At 43.3% G+C, this 21321-nt stretch overlaps 1 protein-coding gene across 1 annotated transcript; it reads right to left on the bottom strand.

The window, feature by feature from the left end:
* Positions 1-314: 314 nt before the first annotated feature.
* Positions 315-21045, bottom strand: gk5 (glycerol kinase 5). Its single transcript, XM_071377291.1, has 16 exons — positions 20387-21045; positions 20117-20210; positions 18209-18284; positions 17788-17881; positions 17358-17489; positions 16377-16452; positions 14941-15002; positions 14713-14786; positions 13850-13910; positions 9004-9130; positions 7590-7694; positions 7249-7343; positions 5842-5945; positions 4551-4610; positions 1493-1626; positions 315-666 (listed from the first exon to the last, which is right to left on the bottom strand). The coding sequence occupies exons 1-16, from the start codon at positions 20510-20512 to the stop codon at positions 494-496; spliced, it is 1593 nt and encodes a 530-aa protein (XP_071233392.1). The 5' UTR covers positions 20513-21045; the 3' UTR covers positions 315-493.
* Positions 21046-21321: the final 276 nt, after the last annotated feature.

The following is a 21321-nucleotide window of genomic DNA, read 5'->3' as shown; positions in this document are numbered from 1 at the left end:
ATGAGAAAGACAGTTTAGTTCAGAGTCGTGAAACGTTCAAAAAAACGTTTTCCTTGTGTGCTGTAATGAGTGAGGTAAGGTTGTATGGGGTCAAAATTATCTTGAGCTCATGGTCAGGGGCTCAAGTCAAAAGGTCATAAGTTTCAGCAGCATTAGAGGTCCACTCGGTCCTAAAACCCAGTTCCAATATTTTTCAAATGCATCCTCCTTCGTTCCAACCTTCCTTCCTTGACATAGTCACTAATATAACACAATTGGATTATACTACATCTTACAGATCTAGTCATGTCAGATAAGTGTTTACTTTCGAATAATACGATTTAGAAAAAAAACTTTATTTGCCCATCTGTCCAACCCCATGACAGAGAATGAATGAATGAGATACTATTGACATCATAGAGGCAGTCATAAGGCTTTTGTTAGCAGCACCAGAGGTCCCGTCTGTGCGCCCACCCAACTGTAAGCCTACGTCCGTCTCGCTGTCCTACGAGCCTTAGCGATTGCCGTACCAGTTCATGGAGCGTTTCAGCGCCTGTTCCCAGCTCTGCAGAATGGGTGTGTACTCGCTCTCCGTGCGCCCATCACTCATTCCGTACAAATTCCGGGGTAGGAAGACTCGGTCAGTGCGCTGTAGTTTCTTCAGCTCCTCCTGACTCTTCCAGAAGCCTAGAGAGGCAGCGAGAGAGAGGCAGCGAGAGAGCGAGAGGCAGCGAGAGAGAGAGAGAGCGAGAGGCAGCGAGAGAGAGAGAGAGCGAGAGGCAGCGAGAGAGAGAGAGAGAGAGAGGCAGCGAGAGAGAGAGAGAGAGCGAGAGGCAGCAAGAGAGAGAGAGAGAGAGAGGCAGCAAGAGAGAGAGAGAGAGAGGCAGCGAGAGAGAGAGAGAGAGAGAGAGAGACAGAGAGAGAGAGAGAGGCAGAGAGAGAGAGAGGCAGAGAGAGAGAGAGGCAGCGAGAGAGAGAGAGAGGCAGCGAGAGAGAGAGGCAGCGAGAGAAGCAGCGAGAGAGAGACACAGAGTCAACAGGGGGAAACTAAGTTTCTATTGCAGTGATTCCAAACCTCTCCTCTAGACTCCAGCCGTTCAATGTATTTGATCTACTCGAGAGCGAGCAACATTTACACTGTCTGTCTGTAAAAACGACTGCCCAAGCAAACATATCCCTTATTCTGCAAGCCTCAGTCTACCTAGTCCTACCTGTATAAGCAGCAGGACTTAATACCATTCTGGAAGATCTACCTGCACTGCAGGTTCTATAGAATAGAGTACATAGAAGATATCACTATTCTCTGATACAGGTATCAGATATTCCTTCATACCTCTAATGGTTAAGATAAGGATGTGTATGGTCGTTTGTATATGTGGCGTGTATGTGTGTATCATGTCCAATGTCCGTGTATCCTTGTGTGTGTGTGTTCATGTCGAATGTGTATGTGAGTGTGTGTTCATGTCAAATGTGTGTGTGTGAGCGTGTGTATGCATGTGGCTGTGGGTCGTACCAACTCCCAGTCCAGCAACGAAGGCTGCCCCCAGGCAGGACATTTCGTGTTGGATCGGCCGAGCGACCTTCCTGCCAAACAGGTCCGCCGTCAGCTGCATGACAAAGTCATTGGTACAAATGCCACCGTCCGCCCTGCATACACACACAAATAATAATCAGACACACACACACCTCAGAATATATAAATACCTTTGCACACTCCTGTCTCACACACACAAAACATTGAGGATTCATGATTGATAGACACTATATATACAAAAAGGTATGTGGACACCCCTTCAAATTAGTATTTCAGCCACACCCGTTGCTGACAGGTGTATAAAGTCGAGCACATAGCCATGCAATCTCCATAGACAAACGTTGGCAGTAGAATGGCCTTACTGAAAAGCTCAGTGACGTTCAACATGGCACCGTCATAGGATGCCACCTTTCCAACAAGTCACTTCATCAAATTTCTGCCCTGCTAGAGCTCCCCCCGGTCAACTGTTATTGTGAAGTGAATACGTCTAGGAGCAACAACGGTTCAGCCGCGAAGTGGTAGGCCACACAAGCTCACAGAACGGGACCGCAGAGCGCGGTTGCAACACTCACTATCGAGTTCCAAACTGCCTCTGGAAACAACGTCAGCACAATAACTGTTCGTCGGGAGCTTCATGAAATGGGTATCCATGGCCGAGCAGCCAAACACAAGCCTAAGATCACCATGCGCAATACCAATGCTATCTGCCCCAATGCATAGTGCCAACTGTAAAGTTTGGTAGAGGAGGAATATTGGTCTTGGACTGTTTTTCATGGTTCGGGCCCCTTAGTTCCAGTGAAGGGAAATCTTAACACTACAGCATTCAATGACATTCTAAACGTTTCTGTGCTTCCAACTTTGTGGCAACAGTTTTGGGAAGGCCCTTTCCTGAGGTTTGTGTTTGGTTTTAGCCAGACATAAGGGGACCCATCTCGTTCAAAACGTGGACTCTAGTTTGCTAAAAAAGCACCTGGAAGCACCATGTCTTGCTGGGTCATGCAGCAAGACACATGATCCAAAGCACACAATAAAGTCTACATGAAAATGTCTAAAAAGCAACACATTTGAAGTTTTGGAACGGCCTAGTCAAAGTCCAGACCTAATCTCAATTGAGATGTTGTGGCAGGACTTGAAACGAGCAGTTCATGCTTGAAAACCTACAAATGTTTCTGGGCTAAAGCAGTTCTGCATGGAAGAGTGGGCCTAAATTCCTCCACAGCAACGTGAGAGACTGATCAACAACTACAGGAAGCATTTGGTTGGAGTCATTACAGATAAAAGGTGGCACAACCAGTTATTGAGTGAAAGGGGGCAAATACTTTTTCACGGCACCGTAGAGAGATCAGTAAAATCAGTAACAATCAATAAATCAATTCCACAATACCTCAACACCACAATACATCAACACCACAATACATCCACACCACAATACATCCACACCACAATACATCCACACCACAATACATCAATACATCCACACCGCAATACATCCACACCACAATACATCAATACATCCACACCGCAATACATCCACACCGCAATACATCAATACATCCACACCACAATACATCCACACCACAATACATCAATACCACAATACATCAATACCACAATACATCCACGCCACAATACATCCACACCAATACATCCACACCACATCAATACATCCACACCACAATACATCAATACATCCACACCACAATACATCAATACATCCACACCACAATACATCCACACCACATCAACACCACAATACATCCACACCACAATACATCCACACCACAATACATCCACACCACAATACATCAATACATCCACACCGCAATACATCCACACCGCAATACATCAATACATCCACACCACAATACATCAATACATCCACACCACAATACATCCACACCACATCAACACCACAATACATCCACACCACAATACATCCACACCGCAATACATCCACACCACAATACATCAATACATCCACACCGCAATACATCCACACCACAATACATCAATACATCCACACCACAATACATCCACACCGCAATACATCAATACATCCACACCACAATACATCCACAATACATCCACACCACAATACATCAATACATCCACACCACAATACATCAATACCACAATACATCCACGCCACAATACATCCACACCAATACATCCACACCACATCAATACATCCACACCACAATACATCAATACATCCACACCACAATACATCAATACATCCACACCACAATACATCCACACCACAATACATCCACAATACATCAATACATCCACAATACATCAATACATCAACACCACAATACATCCACAATACATCCACACCACAATACATCAATACATCCACACCACAATACATCAATACCACAATACATCCACGCCACAATACATCCACACCAATACATCCACACCACATCAATACATCCACACCACAATACATCAATACATCCACACCACAATACATCAATACATCCACACCACAATACATCCACGCCACAATACATCCACACCACCACACATCAATACATCCACACCGCAATACATCCACACCGCAATACATCCACACCGCAATACATCCACGCCGCAATACATCCACGCCACAATACATCCACGCACGCCACAATACATCCACGCACGCCACAATACATCCACGCACGCCACAATACATCCACGCACGCCACAATACATCCACGCACGCCACAATACATCCACGCACGCCACAATACATCCACGCACGCCACAATACATCCACGCACGCCACAATACATCCACGCACGCCACAATACATCCACGCACGCCACAATACATCCACGCCACAATACATCCACACCACAATACATCCACACCACAATACATCAATACCACAATACATCCACACCACAATACATCCACACCACAATACATCCACACCACAATACATCAATACATCAACACCACAATACATCCACACCACAATACATCCACACCATCTAAAGGATGGTTTGATCTGAAACGTATAGGGAGTACTCCACTGTAGGCCTACCTGATCTTCCTGATGGGAATGCATGTTTCTCTAAGCATCGTCTCATAGAGCTGCTTGTTCCTACGAAATGGCACAAACACACACACATCAGAGTATATCCTATCTTCAAATATACACGATGGACAGTTTATTATTAGGTACATCACCCAGTTCACGAAAATGGATCAATCCTACAAAACGTGAGTCACGTGGCCGTGGGTTGCTATATAAAGCAGGCAGACAGGCATCGAGTCATTCAGTTACTGTTTGATTGAACGCTAGAATGGGTAAAACCAGTGACCTACTTTGAGAGTGGTATGATCGTCGTTGCCAGACATTGAGACTTGTCCCGAAGCCACTCCTACGTTGGTCTTGGCTGTGTGGTTGGGTCATTGTCTTGTTGGAAGGTGAACTGTCGCCTTTTGGCAAACTCCAAGTGGGCTGTCATGTGTCTTTTATTGAGGAGTGGCTTCCACCTGGCCACTCTACCATAAAGGTCTAATTGGTGGAGTGTTGCAGAGATGGTTGTCCTTCTGGAAGTTTCTCCCATCTCCACAGAGGAACTCTAGAGCTCTGTCAGAGTGACCATTAGGTTCTTGGCCACCTCCCTGACCAAGGCCCTTCTCCCCCAATTGCTCAGTTTGGCCGGGCGGCCAGCTCTAGGAAGAGTCTTGGTGGTTCCAAACCTCTTTCATTTAAGAATGATGGAGGCCACTGTGTTCTTGGGGATCTTCAATGCTGCAGACATTTTTTGGTACCCTTCCCCAGATCTGTGCCTCGACCCAGATCTGGAGCTCTACGGACAATTCCTTTGACCTCATGGCTTGGTTTTTTGCTCTGACATGCACTGTCAACTGTGGGACTTTATATAGACAGGTGTGTGCCTTTCCAAATCATGTCCAATCAATTGAATTTACCAGGGTCTGAATAATTATTTAAATGAGGTATTTATGTTTTTTATTTGTAATACATTTGCCAAAATTTCCCCAAAGCGTTTTTTTGCTTTGTCTGTTTTGAGGTATTGTGTAGATTGCTGAGGAAAATATTGGACTTAATACATTTTTAGAACAAGGCTAACTTAACAAAATGTGGAAAAAGTGAAGGGGTCTGAATACTTTCCGAAGGCATTGAACCTTCAGATAGATTACTTATTACTATTTTGGTCTTCAAAACACCATTTTGTCCCTTGTGCCCGTATTCATTTCACAATTAATTCATCTTTATCGATAAATTCAGAATTTATATTAATAACTTGACCAATATCGCCAACACACATCTACGCACGCACAAACTCTCAAGCAAACACACTGACCTAAATGCAACAGACTCCAGAATGGCTCGGACCAGGTGACTCTTGGTTGTGGATGGTTTTAGGCCCATGAAAGAGGCGCATGCTTTGGGATCGTTTAAAGGAGCCTGGTGAACACACAAACACGTTAAACATACATAGTGAGGACACAACACTAACACACCATATCTAGGGCCCTATAAAATCTACGATGTGGAGAACGCGGACAGAATCTAGACATTCAAATGGATTTCAACAATATTCAACTAAATATATCGAATTTATTACAAAATTAATTAACTTGCCCAAGTTAATCATGAGACATCAACAAAATGCAACAGTGATTTGTATTGTCCTGCAACGGCACAGCAATGTGTGTGTGTGAGGGGGGTACACGCGTGGGAGGGGGGTACACGCGTGGGAGGGGGGTACACGCACGCGTGGGAGGGGGGTACACGCGTATGTCTAAACGTTGTGTAGCCGATAGCGATGATGCTAATGATAACCTTCTGCTAGCAGAGATAGAAAGACTTTCCTAAAAACCTCCTCAGTTAAACGTGAACTACAACGTAGCCTATATGCCTACCTGGCAGAATGAGATAAGGATTATTTGCATCAACTCAGTGGCCATTTGTTTTGCAAACTCTGCAATCACATGAGCGCTACAGAAACACAGCTAGCCAAACAACGGTTTCTGGCTGCTACACACTTCCATTAAAGGGCAACCACACCGAAAAATCTAAATGTATTGTATTTTTGCATAGACCTCAAAAAGTGGTCTCCTGATATGGTTTAAGCATTGTTGTGGACACAGAACATCCAATTTGGTTGTTTTTCTATTAAAAAAAGTGTGATTTTGTAAGGCAAAACCAGAAAATAGGAAGAAACGGAAACCTGTAAATACAAAACTGAGAAAACGGAATTTGGGAAAACACTAAACGGAATCAGGCAAAACATTGTACTGATTTTATAAGGCCCTACATATACACATATATACATACACACATATATATAAATAAATAAATAACAAAACCAAAGAACATATATAAACACCATTTCACACAAATAAACAAAGGCATATACACAAACACAACATTATTCCAGCAAGTTTTGGGAGCGTAGACTCACATGAAATGAAACGAGAGACAAACTTACAAAAGCTGGTTGCACAAAGGTAGGCAGAGAAGGAAAAGACAACGTTATGACAACACTGTTGTGACACATTAATGATGACACTACTACCAAGGTCACCCAGACACGCCCACAAAACCACAAACTCATAGTCTGACGGCACACCCAACTGTCATTAACACTCTCACTGTGAAACCAATACACAGTAAATGTGTGTGTGTGTGTGTGTCTGTGTGTGCGTCTGTGCAAGCGAACACACACACAGTTCAATCATTCCTGTGCGCATACACACACACTCACCTGCAGGCCACTAAAGGAGGGAACGAAGCACACGCCGTCCGAGTTGTCCACACTGCTGGCCATGGCATCTGTCTCCCGTACATCGGAGAACAGCTCTGGAACGACACAACTGATGTCACTTCCTCTGACATCACCAAACTATGGCATAAATATCAACTTATATGCACGTTGTGTTTTCATGCTCCTTTTTCTATCAAATATCAATATATGAATCAATATGAATCAATATCAATATATGAATGACGCATGGTTGGTGTCTTTCCCCTTACTTGTGAGAATATCCTAATTACAGAGCTCCTGGATTGTTTCCAAATAGGCATCATGCCAGTGGTCAGACTCACCCAGCTCCTGTGCCCACTTAATGGCTGTGCCAGTGTCTGCTGCATTGCCCTCTGCTAGATACACCACCTCTGGGCCGATCTTCCACCCCACAACAGGGTAGAGACCTGTACAAACAACAGATTTCCATGACAATCTGGGACAATGTCTGAACTGCATACTTTTTCTGTATAAAAGTGTCTTATTCATTGATATTGCTGTTTACTGAGCTAGAGGGAATACCCCCCCAACAAAAATTTTTTTGTGTGAAAAGAAAAACAAAATGAAAAGACTGGGAATCTGAGTGGTATGTACTACAAAAGCAAGTTAGATCTTCTCTGGGTTTCTAAAGCTAACTAGCTTCAGATTCCTTCTCAGGCTTCATCTGTACTACGATGGTGGATAATGCTCGTCCGCCTGTCGCCAACTCTAGCAGGCTTCGTGGGTACGACGCTACAAGCTTGGCACACCTTTATTTGGGGAGTTTCTCCCATTCTTCCCTGCAGATCCTCTCAAGCTCTGTCAGGTTGGATGCCCCCCCCCCCCCTCAGATTATTTTTCATTGCAGATCTACACTGATCTCTCCAGAATCCAATGTGATGGAGAACTTTAACCCTTTCATAGGGCTCTGGACTGAGTTTATGTCTGTGGAATAAACCTGCTTACAGTTTAGAATCTGGTGTGTTAGAGCAGGGATGGAACAAATGCCTGCCCAGCCAGTAGCTCTTAAGGAGGATTTCTACTAGCCCCGACTTAGACCTTGTGTCCATGAATGAGTGAGTGTGTAGGCCTGATTGCATGTTGACTTTGAGGGCCACTTTCCTAGTCACAGATTAAGCTTAGCCCTCGGCTAAAAAGCTATTTCAGTGGAGATTTCCCCGTTGAGCATACTTCTCATACTGAGGGTGATGATACGTGAGACCATGTTCATCTCTGAGGCAGGATGTAGCCTCTAGCTAGCTATGTGGGACTATGTCCATATCTGAGTCATGATGAAGACAAAGATTTGAATAACTAACCCAAGATAGACCACAGCCTGCCGTTTCCAATGGCAGCAAATTAATCCTAGTAGGCAGAACAAGCAAGGGGGTGGGCAGAGCCAAGCATGAGCTAGCGAGAACCTATTGGCGCGTTCCAGCATGTATTTCCATAATTCCATTAGGGAACACCTACTCTGTGAAGCGCACGTGTACAATAACTCAATCCGCCCTTGAACTCCTAAACAAGACCATTTTTGGAAACTTTGGCAAAGGGTAAAGTCTACAAAACTTAGTCCACTCTGTAACAGATTCTAGTTTTGGAAACAGAAAACTGTATTGAGATCAAATGTTTCATTGATTAAAAAATGTGCAGAATGTCAGCCACATTTCTACATATGGTGAAATATCTGTCTCATAGTTCTGTGATCTGTGATGAAGCCTATAGTTAGCTACGTACCGGCCACAGACGTGTGTGGCTTGCTCCCAGTGTTGATGTTCATGAAGGTGCCCGTTCCCATGGTGATCTTCACATCACCGATGTCGAAGCAGCACTCACCAAACATGGCCGCCTGCTGGTCTGCCATCTACAGGGTGAGAGGTAACAGATTTATGACCCCAAATCCTAACCTTAACCATTAGGGGGAGACATCCTACTCCAACCAATAAATATGTAGGTCTTTATCTAGACATGTTATAACTCAAATCAATATGTACAGTACCAGTCAAAAGTTTGGACCCACCTACTCATTCAAGGGTTTTTCTTTATTTTTACTATTTTCTACTATGTAGAATAATAGTGAAGACATCAAAACTATGAAATAACACATATGTAATCATGTAGTAACCCAAACATTGTTAAACAATTCAAAATATATTTTATATTTCAGATTCTTCAAAGTAACCACCCTTTGCCTTGATTCGCTCCTGAGTGGTGCAGCGGTCTAAGGCACTGCATCTCAGTGCTAGAGGCGTCACTACAGACCCTGTTTTGATCCCGGGCTGTATCACAACCAGCCGTGATCGGGAGTCCCATAGGGCGGTGCAAAATTGGCCCAGCGCCGTCCGGGTTAGGGGAGGGTTTGGCCGGGGTAGGCAGTCATTGTAAAATAAGAATTTGTTCTTAACTGACTTGCCTAGTTAAATAAAGGTAAAAAATATATATATATGACAGCTTTGCACACTCTTGGGATTCTCTCAACCAGCTTCATGTGGAATGCTTTTCCAACAGTCTTGAAGGAGTTCCCACATATGCTAAGCACTTCTTAGCTGCATTTCCTTCACTCCGCGGTCCAACTCATCCCAAACCATCTCAATTGGGTTGAGGTTGGGTGATTGTGTTAAGTAAAGATTAAATAAAAACATTTAAAAAATGTGGCCAGGTCCTGTGATGCAGCACTCCATCACTCTCCTACTTGGTCAAATAGCCCTTACACAGCCTGGAAGTGTTTTGGGTCATTGTCCTGTTAAAAAACAAATTATAGTCCCACTAAGTGCAAACCAGATGAGATGGAGTATCGCTGCAGAATGCTGTGGTAGCCATGCTGGTTAAGTGTGCATTGAATTATAAATAAATCAGACAGTGTCACCAGCAAAGCACCATCACACCACCTCCTCCACGGTGGGAACCACACATGCGGAGATCATCCGTTCACCTACTCTGCGTCTTACAAAGACATGGCGGTTGGAACCAAAAATCTCAAATTTGGACTCAAGGACAGATTTGGACCAAAGGACAGATTTCCACCGGTCTAATGTCCATTGCTCGTGTTTCTTGGCCCAAGCAAGTCTCTTCTGCTTATTGGTGTCCTTTAGTAGTGGTTTCTTTGCAGAAATTCGACCATGAAGGCCTGATTTAAGCAGTCTCCTCTGAACAGTTGACTTTGAGATGTAGCTGTTACTTGAACTCTCAGAAGCATCTATTTGGACAGCAATTTCTGAGGCTGATAACTCTTATGAACGTATCCTCACTTAAATAGAAAAAATTCTATTGCAACCTCTTTGCAATAAGGAATTGAGACCAAAAGCTCAAGAGAAGTTTCAAGAGTTTATTACCAAGGATACAGTCAGCTAAGTGCATCCATTTTAGAAAGTTACACAACACATCTTATACTCTTCCCTCCTTTTAGTCGCCACCGTCTTGTAGGTGGCACCTCTCCAGCTATACATTTTATGACCCCAATGAGTTTCCCTCCTTTCCCCTGTGGAATGTCCATGGTCCTCTCTTTGTTTAGCTATCTATCTTCTGGGCCTGACCCTGCTCTCTGATCCTAGGCAATTTCCTCTTATCTGATTAGGTCAACCTTTCTAAATTAGCATCCACAGTTTCATGGCCTAAACTCCATTAATACTCACAGTAATCATTCACTAGACAGGATACAAACAAACTAGTGTAACTTGAAACATGTTACATTTTAACTAAATCCAGCAGTATCCTCTGCAGCAGAGGTAACTCTGGGTCTTCCTTTCCTGTGGCGGTCCTCATGAGAGCCAGTTTCATCATAGCGCTTAATGGTTTTTGCGACTGCACTTGAACAAACTTTCAAAAGTTCTTGAAATGTTCAAAATTGACTGTCCTTCATGTCTTAAAGTAATGATGGACTGTCATTTCTCTTAGTTTATTTGAGCTGTTCTTGCCATAATATGGACTTGGTCTTTTACCAAATAGGGCTATCTTCTGTATACCACCGCTACCTTGTCACAGAAAAACAAATTTCCTCAAACGCATTAAGGAAATAAATTCCACATATTAACTTTTAACAAGGCACACCTGTTCATTTAAATGCATTCCAGGTGACTACCTCATGAAGCTGGTTGAGAGAATGCCAAGAGGTTGCAAAGCTGTCAAGGCAAAGCATGGCTAATTTGAAGAATCTCAAATATTAAATATATTTTGATTTGTTTAACACTTTTTTGGGTTACTACATGATTCCATAGTTTATGTCTTCACTATTATTCTGCAATATAGAAAATAGTAAAATAAAGAAAAACCCTGGAATGAGTAGGTGTGTCCAAACTTTTGACTGGTACTGTTGGTCTTTATCTAGACATGTTATAACTCGGGATTTACATCATCCAATAAACTACTAAGATTTTTGGGTGATCTGTCGAACAGTGATCTGTCGAACAGTGATCTCTACAGAAAATGTAAGTGTTCATTGAAAAACCTACTTTGGTCAACTAAAACAGAGAAGATATTTGCAGTGTGTATTTAACAGTGAAACGTTTACCTTGAGTCCATAAACCAAGGTCCAAATGGCCAGTCACATTGAAACAAACAGACAAGTGCTAGTATGCTGCTTTCAAAATATCCCCATCGATCTACATTCATTCTCAGTAGCAGTCGTTATCGCATGTATTTTTTATTTAACTAGGCAAGTCAGTTAAGAACAAATTCTTATTTACAATGACGGCATACACCGGCCAAACCCGGACAACACTGGGCCAATTGTGCGCCGCCCTATGGGATTTCCAATCACGGCCGGTTGTGATACAGCCTGGATTCGAACCAGGGTGTCTGTAGTGATGCCTCTAGCACTGAGATGCAGTGCCTTAGACCGCTGCGCCACCCTGGAGCCCTAATATATATTTAACCTGTGTGTGAAATATTTGCTAATTTATTTTAAAAAAATAAGACTGAAATATCACATTTACATAAGTATTCAGACCCTTTACTCAATACTTTGTTGAAGCACCTTTGCAAGCGATTACAGCCTCGAGTCTTCTTGGGTATGACGCTACAAACTTGGCACACCTGTATTTGGAGAGTTTCTCTCATTCTTCGCTGCAGATCCTTTCAAGCTCTGTCAGGTTGGATGTGGAGCGTCGCTACACAGCTACTTTTAAGTCTCTCCAGAGATGTTCGATCGGGTTCAAATCCGGGCTCTGGCTGGGTCACTCAAGGACATTCAGAGACTTGTCCAGAAGCCACTCCTGCATTGTCTTGGATGTGTGCCTAGGGGCATTGTCCTGTTGGTAGGTGAACCGTGGCCCCAGTCTGAAGTTCTGAGCACTCTGGAGCAGGTTTTCATCAAGGATCTCTCTGTACTTTGCTCCGGTCATCTTTCCCTCAATCCTGACTATTCTCCTAGTCCCTGCTGCTGAAAAACATCTCACAGCATGATGCTGCCACCCCCATGCTTCACCATAGGGATGGTGCCAGGTTTCCTCCAGACGTATTGCTTTGCATTCAGGCCAAAGAGTTCAATCTTGGTTTCATCAGACCAGAGAATCTTGTTTCTCATGGTCGGAGAGTCCTCCAAGCGGGCTGTCATGTATCTTTTACAGAGAAGTGGCTTCTGTCTGGCCACTCTACCATAAAGGCCTGATTGGTGGAGTGCTGCAGAGATGGTTGTCCTTCTGGAAGGTTCTCCCATCTCCACAGAGGAACTCTTGAGCTATGTCAGAGTGACCATCAGGTTCTTGATCACCTCCATGTCAAGGCCCTTCTCCCCCGATTGCTCAGTTTGGCCGGGCGGCCAGCTCTAGGAAGAGTCTAGGTGGTTCTAAACTTCTTCCATTAAAGAATGATCGAGGCCACTGTGTTCTTGGGGACCTTCAATGCTGCAGACATTTTTGGTACCCTTCACCAGATCTGTGCCTCGACACAATCCTGTCTCTGAGCTCTACAGACAATTCCTTCGACTTCGTGGCTTGGTTTTTGCTCTGACATGCACAGCCAACTGTGAGACCTTACATAGAAAAGTGTGTGCCTTTCTAAATCATGTCCAATCAATTGAATTTACCACAGGTGGACTCCAATCAAGTTGTAGAAACATCTCAAGAATGATCAAAGGAAAAAGGATGCACCTGAGCTCAATTTCAAGTCTCATAGCAAAGATTCAGAATACTTATGTAAACATGATATTTCTGTAAATAAGGTATTTCTGTTTTTAGCTTTAAATATATTTGCAAAAAAATTCTAAAAACGTGTTTTTGCTTTGTCATTATGAGGTATTGTGTGGAGATTGATGAGGAAAAAATGTAATTGAATACATTTTAGAACAAGGCTGTAACGTAACAAAATGTGGAAAAAGTGAAGGGGTCTGAATACTTTCTGAAGGCACTGTATTACCTGTGTGTGTGTGTTTCTAGAAACATGTAATAAACGGGTGATGCTAAGAATTAATGAGGCAAGTGGATAATTTGAAAAGGTCATACTCCCACAAAGAGAGCAGAATAACCCAAAGACACAGTGACCTAGCATGGCTGGTGATGCAGACAAAACAAAGATACCGTAATCCCATAAAGATAACAGACTCATTCCAAGATGTGGAGATAGTGATGCAAAGATGAGAGATACTCACAACAGACATAATAGGGATCGACACCCCAAAGATGGAGGGATCTGTCAAGCCAAAGCGGTGACTGGTGAAGCAGAAGGGGAAAGAGGAGATCATGTATGAATGAATAGGTATTAAATATGACAATAATAAACCAACATCTAATATGGCTTCATCGCTGTAACTAGATATCGCCTAGTTAAACTGACTGGCCTAGTTAAATAAATGTAAAAGATATCAAGAAGAAGAGAACAAATGCTGAGTTCCGTCATGTTGTAACTTAACCATCTGCTCCGCAAGCCATATCAGACGTATATATATCACACCAGTGGAGGCTGGCTCATAATAATGTCTGGAAAGGAGTCAACGGAATGGTATCAACCGCATATTTGATGTGTTTGATACCATTCCACTGACTATTAACGCAGCCATTATTATGAGCCATCCTCCCCTTCAGCAGCCACCACTGGTGTGATAGAAACGTCTGATATGGCTTGCAGAGAAGATGGCTAAGATACAACATGACGGAACTCAGCAGCCTCTGTATCCTGCTGTAACGTAGCTATGCTGATCAGCATTTTAGTGTCTGTTTTTCACATAAATTTGCTTTGCATTATAAAAACTAAAGACCATTTAAGCTAAATCAGAAAATATACAGAATATATTGTATAGGAGGGGATTATACAAGTGATTAAAAACACATTACAGTTTAGTAAATTATCTTCTAATCTCTACATTATACGGGCCTTCTTTTTGGATTCTAACAACCATTTAAGTGGCCTGTTCTCAGATCTCTCATTTCTGACTGCAATCTTGACAGAGAACCAACCTTATTCATTTAAAAAGGGGAGACATGTGAGTCATGTGACCAGAATCATGTGACTCACCCAGTGTTCAGTACTTTGGGGAGGATGGAGAGAGGCAGCGAGACGAGAGAGCAGAGGAATTCACTCCAGCACAACTGTAGGAAATGCAGGCACACACAAAGACACAATGCTTCTCTATGAAAAAGAAAATTGGAATTGCAATTTCAGTTTACTTTCTGGATTAACTGAATTGAAATGCAATTGACCCTGATACAAAGTTACTACACACGTGAACAAGGAAAAACCGACCTGGTACGAATCAAACATCCCAGTGGCACTGGCATTAGAGTAGTCTGTGGCATGGACCAATCCTGGAATCGGTTAGAGAAGAGATACAGATTTTATTTGTTTATTTAAACAGGGACCATGGACAACAGACACTGAACCAGATTCTAACTAAAACAGCTCATTTACAGCTGCAAGTTGTCCAAAAACATTTATTAATTTACTCATATTGCCTGGTTACTGTGTCGTGCAACATGTCTGAGGGATTTCAAAGGACACAGTACTGCAGTAGGACTGAGAAAACAAGGAGACGTGTGTGTGTGTGTGTGTGTGTGTGTGTGTGGACCCAAAACCTTGTGACAATTCATAATTAACATGGAAACACACACAAGCTTAAAAAGGAAAATTTCACCTATTTTCAATGTTATATTGTTTTGGTGCATCTCTGCGTGATCTATCGATTCCCAGGGTCATTTCATTTTTATTTGAATTATTGGCGTTCAAGCAGGCAGAAATCCGACCGGTATGACGTAGCACTGTGGTAAAGTCTCTCTCTACACTGGAAGTTAATAGGAATACGACATTTAAAAATCGCAAAAACATCTATCATACATGTCAGATTTCAATACTGGCCGACATCATAATGCGGGAGGATGTCGTCTCTCGAACGAGCCATTGATCATATTTTTGTATTATTCCTACCTCGAGAAATGTGTAATTTAACAGAGGGTCCACTACTCGAGAAATGTGTAATTTAACAGAGGGTCCACCACATGTATCCTATTTGTCTGCCTCTTCAGTCCAGGCTGCATGGTGAATGTCAGACTCCACTCTGTGAGGCACATCAATCTGCAGGTTGATCATGGTGAGATTTTAGACTCCTAAATTGATAGTACATTTTATTTAAGTAATTTTACAGCCAATTAGCTGGTTCACGTGCTGATGTTGACTTTGGTATTATTGTGTGTAGCTATGTTTGCCAACAAGCTACCTAGCTAGCCAGCCAGCGCATATAGAGCATTGCATTGTGGGTTTTGTTGCTACCAACCTTATTATAACGACAAAATGAAACATTTGTTCACAAAAAATATTGTTCTCACATACTAGTGTTATTTAACACCGTAAATTATAGGAATGAGGTTTGGGGGATTTTCCCTTTAACACATCAGTATTTTGGGAAGCTTGAAGATAGGGATTTGGACAGTTATAGAAAAAGGTGTCTAACTGGAGAGCTGGACTTCTGTTTCTGTTGGTTCAACATTAGATTTTTTTAAATTCAAATAAAGAATATACCTGAATTTCTCTGGAGTGTGTGCCATCCTTATCATAAACAAAGCTTAAAGATACACACACAATCAATTAGCTGAGAGATACATGAATACTACTCGCACGTACAGGCTTGGGCAGTCACGTACTGTACACGAACACACACACGAGAATGGGAGAATCATACAACCTACCTTTTGTGAGCTTATAAAGCAACCAGGTGTCTATTGTCCCAAAGCAGCAGTTGCCCTCTGCTACTGCTTGACTTAACTGTGAGGGGTGAGGACATAGAGGAGAGGAGAATAAATATCACCTGCTGTGTCTCCCTTGTGTTCTCTTGCTCCCAATCAGTTCCTAAATAATCACATGCAAGGCTACTAACAGAACTGTAGGCCAGTGACTGTTCTGTAAAGACTACAATATTTCTGTATTATGATCTTATTGAAAAGCCCAGCGTGTCTTTGGGCCATTAGTGTTTGAAGTGTTGCCAGGTAGACTTTCGCCACATCTGCCATCAGTAGCCTATATAGTTAGATTTAGGTCAACAACAATTCAATGTAGGGCGATTCTAGGAAAAGTTTCTCTCCGTCTACTATTGGCCGGTGTGCCAGTGATATTATTATAGCAGTCAGTTACAGTACGTCCAATCAGAGTCCATGAAGGCCAGTCCTCATATGACGTGTGTCCTGAGTCAGGGAGAACTGGGGTAGAAGTCATGTTACACAGTAAGCTGAGGAGTCAAGGTATAATACCAAAGCCAATGCATAGAGGCTCATTATTGTGTGATTCAGACATACCGTTGATAGAAACAGCAGAGGACTTCGACCACAGAACGTCGTTTCTGACTACAGAACGTTGTTTCTGACCGCAGAATGCATTTTCTGACTACAGAATGTGCACACAAACCTCCCTCTCTCTCTCTCCCCAACCCACACATTCTCTCTCTGTCTCACACACACGAACACCCATTTGAACAGGTGCCAAGCTCTCACACGTCACACCTACCTCCAACACACACACACACACACACACACACACACACACACACACACACACACACACACACACACACACACACACACACACACACACACACACACACACACACACACACACACACCCTCCCCCGCCACCCCCCTCCAAACACTTGAATTCCCTCTCTGCCACACACACACCTGTTTCCAGTGTCGAAGGGCCCAGGCCAGGCGGAAGGTGACGTGTTGGGTGGAGAAGACTATGAGGCTGGCTGCCTGGAAGCGCTTATTTTTGGACAGGAAGTGCAGCACCATCATAACGCCGTGGATCGCCTGCCATTGTCACGGACACAACACAGCCACAGTTATCATTCCTATTTTGTTTAGTTTAGTTTTATATTTTCTATAAACAGTAAGCTAAAAGCCAAATTGCATATACAAAAGTACAATCCAAATCAATGTGTTGATGTGATTTGCTTTGCTAGTAATAGCATTTTGTTTGGGATAGCAAAATGCAAGGCAAGTTATCAACATCATTACTAATAATAATCGGAGCCCAAAGATAGAGGCCCCTATACTGTATTATCACATGGTCTGCTGAACTATGACCTCTCTGTGACCGCAGACTAACCTTCATGGTGCAGGAGTTGTTCCAGGACCTCACCAGCTCCACTGCCCTCAAGTCCTGCCAGCTGATGAAGTTGTGAAAGGGAACTCCTGTTTTCCTGTGTGTGTGTGTGTGTGTGAGAGAGAGGTGTGTAAGTGGGATATCATCAAAGATATAAACATACTGTACTATTGTTCAGTCCTGGGGATCAACAAAGGGCCTGTATGAGTGCAGGCTTTTGTTCTAGCTAAGCAGTAGCACGCTTGATTCTACTAAACCAACAAACCATAGTCTAACCGTGTTATTACTCCGCTGAAACAAAAGCCTGCGACCACACCGGCCCTCACAGGGTGACACTGCCCACCCCTGCCCTGTGTATTAACATCTAGTGTTCTGTGTACTCCCTAGACTGCACACTGTGGTTTTAGCCTATGTAAAAATGTACCTGTCCCACGTGGTGAAGGTGCCTCTCTGAGTGGAGATGCCCAGGGTCTCCATCTGACGCATCTGTAAACCTGAGTCTAATCCCAGGGAGAGACAGAGAACATACACATCGTTCATCAACGCTATCAGTAAGTGAACATATGTGTGTTTGTGGCAGAAGTCATGCCCTACTAAAAACAGCTTGCCATCAACTCTACATTAGCATCAGACCTCGTAGAGTGTGGCTTTCCTTTTCTTAAAAAATATGGCAGAAGAAGGGAGAGAGAGAGATTCCCAGAACAAAATCCACCCCAGGACTACCCATGGACCACCCCTGGCCCAGCAACCTGAGCAGAAGCCAGCAGACCCTGCAGCTCTACCCCAGGACCAGAATGCGCTACCACAGATAGAACAATGAGCCAGATATTTCACCATCTGTATAAATGTGAAGCATCCGGTTGGCGTTTCCACTCACTACCAAAAGTTGCTGATGAGATGAAGCGAACTGGCCAATGCAATCAGGATGAAGATGGAGCGAGATGGAATTTGGGTCGACATTCTGCTAATTTTCTCATCAATGAAACATTCGATCTCCATACAGTTTCCTGTTTCCAAAACTACAATCTGTAACAAACAGAGTGGACTGCGTTTTGTAGACTTCACCCTATTGCCAAAGTGTCAACAAAAAAAAGTATTGTTTAGAAGGAGTGCATGGGAGAATTGAGTTGTTGCACATGAGCACTTCAGAGTCTGCGTTCCTGAACGTAAATATGCAAATAAATGCTAGAACACGCCAATAGAATCTCACTAGCTCATACTTGGCTCTGCCCACCTCCTTGCTTGTTCTGCTCACTATCATTAATTTGCTTCCATTGGAAACAGCCGGTGATCTATCTTGGGTTAGTTATAAAAATCTTTGACGCTACCCTGCCTTAGCCCAACCTCCACAGAAACACATTAACACCCCAAGGGTTTGGAAGCCAGGGTCAGCCACAGTGCGGTGCCCCTGGAGCAGTTTTAAGGGGCCTAGCTCAAGGGTACAACAAGGGTACAGCATCTTGGATCTCTAGAACTCCACCAGATTGGTTTCTGTCGGACATGATGAACTGGTTCCTGTTATATCCAAACCAGTGACCCTGCCTATAAGTCTACCTATCCGTTTCCTGTTATATCCAAACCAGTGACCCTGTCTATAGATCTACCAATCTGGTTCCTGTTACATCCAAACCAGTGACCCTGTCTATAGATCTACCAATCTGGTTCCTTGTCAACACCAAAAGGTTATAGAACCAAGAGTTATTTTAGGACCAGGCCAGGCTATACATAAGATTAGGAATATCGTCCCCATCAGGAGTGCTTGACTTCAGGAACACACAGAAACTTAGTTCTGGAACCTAAATATAAACAGTACCATGACCCAAAATAAGTTACAGCAACTATTTCAGTCCACTTCATGCACAGCCCATCAGGCCGTATGTGTGAGAGACAGACATAGTGTGTCAAATGGTCAGTATTGAAGATAAAGTGCTCATAAAAGGGTAAATAATTTATCACAAAATTTTACAATTTAGATCCACGTTTCATCCTCACTGTTTTACCTGACTCACACTCTGGGGCCTACCCAAATCATGCTGGCCTTTCTGACACACTTCCAGAAACTATGGTGGAGGCTTAACCTGGCCAGCCCAGTACAGCTCGACTTGGCTCGGCCTAGTCGTGTAAAAAAAAAAAAAAAAAAAGGTATTCGCTTATTAGTTCATGCCAATGATTGACTAGAGAGATCTCCAACACCTCAGTCTCTGATTCACCTATAAGGCAAGGATGAAAACCAGAGCCCGTGCAAACCCTAGAGGACTGGAACTATATGAAAAGAGGGTTAAATATGCCATGGTGGGCCTATCCATATGGAGAGGTGGGAAATGGTACAAACCTTGCACAGCACCATTCACTACCTTAACGAATCCTCTCCACAGCTCTTCGGGGTCCAACTCGACCAAGCCCGGTTCAGGATACAAGAGATTCACCTATAAACATATCATACCAGTCAAATTGACAATGTGAAGATTATGCGTGCCAGAAACAAACATTTCCAGGGTCCAAATTCATTAAATCATTTTTATTCATAATATTTAGCATGCCTAATTCGGTGACACTTAATTTCAATTTCTCATAGCTCTATTGAATCTAGCCTATCCAATACCTTGGTGATGCATGATCCTCGAATCTGGGCTTCCTTGTCGTAAACGTGACATCTGATCGATGTTGTCCCCACGTCCACAGCGAGAATGTAACTTTCTCTTTTGAATCCGTTCCTCTGAGTCTCCATAGTAACACGAGCTTGTGTTCAGCAACAGTTTGACCGATTCCTCCTTCGGACCTTTGCCTCACATATCGTGAAAGCGATTGTCACAAATGTCTCCTCGCCCTAGGCAGTAGCACAGGGTGGGCTGGAGAAGGCACCTGTCCTAGTTGAATCCTTTCGACAATGTAGATATGTGAAAAACGGAAAGCATTTTTAGTCCTTCTCACTTTTTCATCGCGTAACTCATTGTTCAAATTCCAGTTATTCCGGTAACCATCCAATCCACGGAATATTGCGAAATACAGCATACATGACAATTTCACAACAATTTAAAAGACACCCACCCACCCAATTCCGTTCAGCCTGCCAAGGTTTTGGCGAAATTACATATCAATCAGTTCACAGTACTTTTATAATTGCATAATGGTGTAGGCCTAATAAAAAAATGTTGTGGGTGTGTGTGTTTTCTCAAGCGCAGTAGCACAGTTTTCAAACCGAGAGGCGCAACATCACGATAATTCCGGAAACAAGTCGAGAAGCAGATTCGAGACCAGACCGGGGTTTGGGGGAGGGGCAAGTCAATATGTGCGTTCGAGCGGAACACTTTTGTCAAATCGGTGACCATCGTTGTTCACATACCTTTCAAAGTGTGTTGCATTATAAAAAATATTCCGATTTGCGCCTACGTGTCGACTGCATGAACTTCACAGAAATCATGTGATCAACGGTCATGAAGTTTTGCCTGCAAGTTTTCTGCAGTTGCTCTTCACCAACTTCATCCTGCAGCCATCGCCTGCATCGGGCTCCCGAGTACCGCAGCGGTCTAAGGCACT

Source organism: Salvelinus alpinus, chromosome 30 (genome assembly GCF_045679555.1).
Source record: "Salvelinus alpinus chromosome 30, SLU_Salpinus.1, whole genome shotgun sequence".
NCBI lineage: Eukaryota > Metazoa > Chordata > Actinopteri > Salmoniformes > Salmonidae > Salvelinus > Salvelinus alpinus.
This window is presented reverse-complemented; position numbering and strand designations above follow the sequence as displayed.

Coding starts and splice junctions, on each gene's coding strand:
- gk5 (XM_071377291.1), bottom strand. CDS start 20,512: ATGGAGACTCAGAGGAACGGATTCAAAAGAGAAAGTTACATTCTCGCT. Junction 17,490..17,787: donor ACAACTCCTGCACCATGAAG/GTTAGTCTGCGG, acceptor TGACAATGGCAG/GCGATCCACGGCGTTATGAT. Junction 14,787..14,940: donor GGATGTTTGATTCGTACCAG/GTCGGTTTTTCC, acceptor CATTTCCTACAG/TTGTGCTGGAGTGAATTCCT.